We start from the raw sequence: 6,808 nt of genomic DNA, 5'->3' as shown, positions 1-6,808 counted from the left end.
AAGAACAGGTGGCAAGCCTAGCATAGAGCAGCAGGGCGAATAAGCGGGTTGTTCAGTGGAGGAAACTGGCGCAGAGTGGAAGGACCAGCGATGTAAACGAGAGAAGGAGCCGCCCGGCCGGCTTTTCTCCAAGCTTCCCTGCGCCTTCGCCTCAGCTGGGGCAAAGGGCAGCGGGTCGGGGGGGGGGGGTTGTTGTTGTTGTTGTTGTGGAATGAGGGGAAGCGCCCTTGGCGGCGCCATTCCTGTAGGCCCTGACCACGTCGGTCCAGCCCAGCGCCGCAGCGCCGCCCAGTGCGACTCACGGCCGGCCTCCTCGTCCCTCGGCTGCGCCTCGGAGCGGCGCGGCCAAGCGTCGGCGCTTTCCCGCTAGGCCTGGAAGTGGGATAAAGGTCAGAGCGAAGGGAAGCCTCCCCCCCCCCCCCGTTTTAGTCATCCCCAGCCGCTGTCGTGCCTGGCGTCTGTGGGGCGGAGGGCGACCACGACCGCGCCGAGGCGTCGGAGACGAGCGACAAGCCAGCGAGGCCCGGGCTATGGGGTGAGTGAGCGCGAGTGGGCGGCTGTGAGGTGGGCAGCGCTGCCGGACGGGGCTCTGGGCTGGACAGGAATCGCGCCAGGAAGCGGGGGAGGCCCGGTTTCGGCGGCTGTCGAAATGTGCCTGCCATGGCGGGATGCTCTCAAGCTGCCCGCCGATTCGATTGAATGTTATGGGGATTGTTCCCCTCTCTTCTTCTCCCTTTTCAGGCGCCCCGGTTAGTCGCCTCGCGATCTCCAGGCCTTCTAACAATAGCAAGCGCCTAGACTTCAATGGCGGCCGGGACAAGTATATTTGCAACGAGAAAGCAAGCAAACACACCCTGCAACTCTCTTTCTCTTTCTCCCTCTCTCTCTCTCACACACACTCACTCACTCACTGATGCCCTCTGCTAGTCAGTAAAAGTAAGATTATAACAACAGTTCCTTGTTCAGGCATGATAAAGAATTTAGACACAATCACTAAAGTGGCATGCACACAAGAGTTTTGTGGCACTTCGTAACTGTGCCCTTGACGGCTTGAGAGGCCACTTCAAGAGATGCATTTTGCCACGAAAATGTTGAGTCCGCAGCTCCCACCACCACCACGTTTGCTGTAGTGAAATAACACAGCAACCTCATCTGTAACTTAAAAACTGGTCACACCGATTGTTTAAATTGTCAGCTGTCTAGGCAGGTGTTTTGTTTTGTTTTTGTGTTTACTTTTGTGCTGTAGTTGGTGTGGTGTATAAATAAGAAACTGTAGCAGATAAAGGTTCAGGGACGAAGCCGGAAAGAAGTTTCCTCAGTGCCCTGAATGAGGAGACCATGAATCAGACTTCCATTCTGTGTACCAAGTTTGGTCAAATGCAGGCAGGGCACATTACTGGGAATAGTGAAGCCGTGGGCAGTGGTGTAGTGGTATATTTTGAAGTGCAGTTGCTCTTCATGACAGTCCCCATAGCCTCGCCCCCAAGGATAGTCCAGAATTTCAGGTTGTTCCATATCAACAAACCAGCTCTAGCGATTCTCATCTCCACCAGGAGCAGGTCTGGTTTTTTGAGCCAATGGGTCTTAATTGCCCATTGAAGACCAAGCCATCCCAAAATACTTTGCATTATATTTATTTATTAGATGTATTTACTGCTTACTATATTTAAAAAATAAGTAAGCATTGCAACAGGGATATTTCTCAAATATATATTGTTGCTGGGAAAATTCATTTTCCCTCAGTTACCCTGAGGATTGTAGCTAAGCTAAGAGGGAACAGGTAGTTCTGAGGGGTGGGTGACAGATGACATCAGCGTCCCTGCTAATCAAAGGGTGCAGGTATGCAGCCCTGGCTCCAGTACACCACTGGCTCCCATGATGCTTCATAAAATCAGTAAAGACTGGCAGCGCCTGCCCCAAGGACTTTTGGCACAGTAACCTGCTGATGATAAACAAAGGGTGAGGAGAGAAATGGAGGAATGGTTGCCACTAGGAGAAATCATGAAATGTACTTTGGAGGAAAACATGTCAGATAAACCTAATTTGGTATATCAAAAAAAGATAGCCATGCTGGTCTGTAAGTAAAAAAAATCCAGAGGGTGGGATACCTTTATTAGGACTGCATTAACCACCCCCACGCATGCCATCCAATTTCCCTCATTGCCCTTGCTGGGTGTAGCTTATCATTATGTGCGAACTTGGCAAGGGTAGGTGGCTGTTCTAGGGTTGCTTAATGGGGCAAGGGTAATTAGAGAAGTTGGGCAGCATGCACAGGGGTGGTTAATAAGCCACTGTGGCTTATTAACCATCCGCATGTACGCGAACTGGCCCAATGTTGTGTAAATGAGAGGTAATGTCTTACTCATTTATTGGCTTTCATATATAATTAGGATTTAAAGTATAAGAGGCCCAAGTAAAACTAATTGATAGCAGAGCCTGGAGTTCAATCAATTACAGGCGTCACACAAAAAATACTATTTGCTGTAGATCAACGTTATGGAAAACCAAGTGACTGATTCTTCTGAAGAGCGTACATTTCAGTACCAGAGTTCTCTTCCTTCATTGCCAGTTCCTGCTCTCGATGAGTCTTTAAAGAAATACCTCGATTCAGGTATGTCAGTTTTTAATGATTGCTTCACAAACTTCTAATGTGGCTGGAGGTCAGGTAACTGATAATACTTGTTTTATCTTCATAGATGTTAAAATCTAAAGGTATTAGAGATTTTGAAACTATGGCAGGGTGGACCTCCAGATGTTGTTGGACTACAACTCTCATCATCCCTCACCATCGGCTATGCTGGCTAGGGTTGAAACTCCTTTCAGTTTAATGTGTTTAAAAGTTTCACAAGACTAAGAGTCAAGCAGACTTTTTCAGCCCAGCACTAAATGACAATTTGCAAGCTACACTAGGCTATTGGAATTCTGTAGGAATTCATGCATGGTTTCTGATTACTAGGAGAAATAACATATTTCATACTTCCACTTATTTGGATTGTTGTAGTAAAAAACAAACCAGCACCCAACTGATTTGCTTCTACTGAACATGGGTTCCTCTTTGGGCTTGGTGTGAGCTTGCCATTTTACTTTCAGTTGATAGTGATTGGTGACTTTGTAGGCTGGTTCACCCAGGCATCTGCATCATGTGATTACTAAGTTCTTGTTGACTTGCAGCCAAATGTGTGAACTATTGCTGGCTGATATAAGATATTCATTTATTTTATGTGAAAACTGTATACCACATTTTTAAAAAAATGAATTCAAGACAGCTTAAATGAAATACTTACTGTTTGTGTTGATTAATCTTAGGTTGTTCACACGTGTAAGCCATCATTTGATACTACAGAGATGAATGTGCATGTGTGAACAATGCTTGTGTTTGTTCAGAGTCTCATTTATATTTACGTGTTAGGTGAGACGATCACCTGCAGCAGTTAATTTTTTTCTGCAAACCAATTTAGAACAGCTTTGGAGCATAAATACAACTTAAAGAAGAGACACAAATGTATTCAAATCATTGTGTTTTTTTCAAATAACCCTTTTTGCTTTACAGTGAGACCTTTGCTAAATCAAGAAGAATATCAAAGAACTGTGGACATAGTAAAAAGGTTTGAAAATGGAATTGGGAAGGAACTGCAGCAAAAACTACTTGAAAGGGCTAAAGTGAAGAGGAATTGGGTATGTTTTTTAAGAAAGCTTGAATGCTTTCCAGCTATATGCAGGCTGATACTGGTTTTCTAAAGTATAATAACAGGCAAGAAATGATGCAAGAATTATATTTTAGAAATATCAAGCTCTAGACTTAATGCTTTGGTCCTTACCTATATTATTACATCTCCACTTCTGGGGAAAATCACCTATAGTATCAGAGTCTTCAGGATCAAACCCTCTTATGTGTGGAAACCCAGTACAAATGTTTACTTACCAGTAACCTGCTGACCATCCCAGTCAGTCCATAATATTTCTAGTTATTCTAGTCTCATTAAAGTCAATACGATGAGCAGAATAATCCTATGCATGTTTACTCTAAACAGAAGTAAGTCCTGCTGTGTTCAGTAGACCATACTCCTAGATAAATGTGCACAGAATTGCAAACTAAATTGATCTAAAACCAGTGCTTCATCTTAATTAGACTGTGGAGCCAGCTGTAAGGAGCCACAATAATTTCAGTCTGTTGAAGCATAGGCTGTTTGGCTGTACTTTGAATTCTGCATTTAAAAATCCATTTTATACAAATCTTTAAATTGGAATCTTGGCTTGTGATATTTCACCTACTTCAACCATATTCATACCATTTAATATCCAGAAACAAATCCTCCTCGTTGCCTCTTTGATTTGTATAGAGCCTTTTATGGAATTTTAGAATGTGGAGATAGTTTCAGATGAAGTTTCAAATGATATACACAAGATTTTCTAAGAGTACACGCTTATGGTATTCAAAATTGGTTTTGATCTGGGATAATCATGCATGTTACATTTTTGCAATTTAGTTTATTTTGGTGGCTAGAAATGGACTTGGAAAATACTTTGGTACACATTGAGAATCCAACTTGACATTAGGGGTTTTAGCAATGAAAATTCATATTATGCTTTTGTTTTCATTTTTATTTTAGCAATGAAAATGCATAGTATATTCATAAAAGTACATACTGCCAAATGGAAATATGATTTTTCATTCAGATACTTTGTAAACTTGAGTGTAAAAGAAAAAAAAGAGGGGGAGGTACAACACAACACTTCTGGATTCTGTATATGAGATAAATGTCTGATCCTCACATGCTGGATGTTGACTACCCTTAAGTTGGCGGTTAGAAATATTAACGAAGGGAAAACCCAGCACTCATGCATCTCCAGTTTATTGTCCCAGAGTTACATGGTTGCTATATGGTTTGGAGCAGGCAGGAAACCCCCTAAGTGTTAAAAGTAAGTAAATCAAGAAATATTAGGCGGGGGGGGGGGGGAGCTTCTATGGCATGTTATAGGCTCTGATCCAAAGAACTGCCCTGAGCATGCTGGATTTTTAAAACATTTTTTTCTGTGAACAGCAAAGCCCAATACCAGGTCAGAAATTGCTTTTAAGAGTCCCTTAGTTTCACATGTGGTTTGTCATGTGGCATAGAGGACTCTGCTATTTGAGCAAATACTCACCCAGCCCTCTTTGGATGTGCCAAACTACTCAGGCTGTTCTTTGGATTCCAGCCATGAAGTATTGCTGCTTATCCTGAGGCTATGGGATAGGACACAGGATAAATAAATAACATAGCTATGCTAAATACTCCTTACTTTGCTAACTGCTGTTTCTTTTCAGCTGGAGGAATGGTGGCTGAATGTGGCCTATCTTGATGCCCGTTTACCAACACAAATCTATTATAATTTTGGAGGGCCAGGCCCTCACATTGAACATTACTGGCCACTGAAAGAAGGGACTCAAATAGAAAGAGGATCCATAAGTATATGGCATACCTTGAAATTCTGGGAACTATTGAGAAAGTAAGAAAATTAAAAGCACTGTGTAGTACTTACAGCTATGTACAAGTACTAGTCACATTATTTTTTTCTTGGTGTAAATGTTGCTAAAGTTCATTGATAAATGCAGTTCAGTGATAAATGCAATCAACCCATTTGATTGTTTTGGGTTGCAGTTCTAGGCCCAATTACCTGGCAGTAACCCCCAATATATTCAGTGGGACTTATTTTTGAGTAGACATGTATAGGATGGCTTTATCGGTAGCATAATATGGAAGGAGCCCAAAGGCCTTGAAGTTCAATTCTCTGACCTAAAGTAAGATCTTCCTTACACATGATCAGTTTCCTATAGATTAAGTCTGCTGAAATAAGTTCCGTTGAATTTGGTGGCACTGTTTTCAAATAAGCATGCATGGGCTCAAACTGTTGTCTGCATACACTAAGAGAATAGAGGGCACCTTACTAATTCTGAAGGACTCAAGCATGTAATTCACAATGCATCCTACACGGAAAGGCAACACACCTTCAGAACACTACCCAATCTCGTTTGGGAAAGATTTTTTCCCATTGTCAATATGGTAGTCATTTAGACCCTAAGTATAAAATACATGCTTTTCAATGAAACTTTAATATCTTACACATTTTGTTGACTTTATTGCAGAGAAAAGTTACCTGTACATAAATCTGGTAATACTCTTCTGGACATGGACCAGTTCCGAATGCTGTTTTGCACCTGCAAGATTCCAGGAATTACACAAGATTCCATTGTCAGTTATTTCAGGACAGGTAAACAAAGAGCCTATCTAGATTAAAAGAAAATGATTGTTTATGTTGCATGCACAATGTTCATCATGTAGATAAAGTGCTCAACAATTGCATTTAGGCTCCAGTCTTATATTTGCATACCTAGGCATAAGACCAATTGAACTGAATGGTACTCACTTCTGAGTAGACATGTGTAGGTTTGCGCTGTTATTTTGCTTCTCAGGTTTTAGCTTTGGTAACAGCTGATTGCTTGGATTTATTTGTTAGCATTACAGTAAAGTTTAGCCTGCAGTGTGGGAATCCAGAGCCAAACAGGTTGATTTGATTCCTCTTACTGAGCCAGTTCCTGTGAGAGAGATTGTGGTTGCAACTGTGTGTTAGGACTCTCATTAAACAAAAAGGCACCACAAAGGTAATAAACCAGCCTTCCCCAACATTGTTCCCTCTAAATGTTTTGAACCACAACTCCCATCAGCAGCAGTCAGCATATCCAGTGGTCAGGAATGATGGGAGTTGTAGTTTATTTTATTTATTTAAAACATTTGTATCCCACCCTATATCATTAAGATCTCAGGGTGGC

At 42.1% G+C, this 6,808-nt stretch overlaps 1 protein-coding gene across 3 annotated transcripts in view; it reads left to right on the top strand.

The window, feature by feature from the left end:
- Positions 1–326: 326 nt before the first annotated feature.
- CROT (carnitine O-octanoyltransferase) overlaps positions 327–6,808 on the top strand; it is a 31,492-nt gene continuing 25,010 nt past the window's right edge. For 2 of the 3 annotated variants that reach the window (XM_084858967.1, XM_084858965.1), the window contains exons 1-5: positions 327–535; positions 2,488–2,611; positions 3,551–3,675; positions 5,306–5,487; positions 6,125–6,249. In XM_084858967.1, the coding sequence (XP_084715093.1) occupies positions 2,497–2,611; positions 3,551–3,675; positions 5,306–5,487; positions 6,125–6,249 (547 nt within the window). In that variant the 5' untranslated portion in view covers positions 327–535; positions 2,488–2,496. Of the gene's footprint in view, positions 536–741; positions 937–2,487; positions 2,612–3,550; positions 3,676–5,305; positions 5,488–6,124; positions 6,250–6,808 lie in introns of all 3 variants that reach the window. The other variant, XM_084858966.1, reaches the window with a different exon arrangement.

The sequence above is a fragment of the Heloderma suspectum genome, chromosome 5, assembly GCF_057233095.1.
Source record: "Heloderma suspectum isolate Gila_16-S chromosome 5, 16-S_ref, whole genome shotgun sequence".
Taxonomy (NCBI): domain Eukaryota; kingdom Metazoa; phylum Chordata; class Lepidosauria; order Squamata; family Helodermatidae; genus Heloderma; species Heloderma suspectum.
The sequence above is the reverse complement of the archived record's forward strand: the minus strand, read 5'-3'. Positions and strand labels throughout refer to the sequence as shown.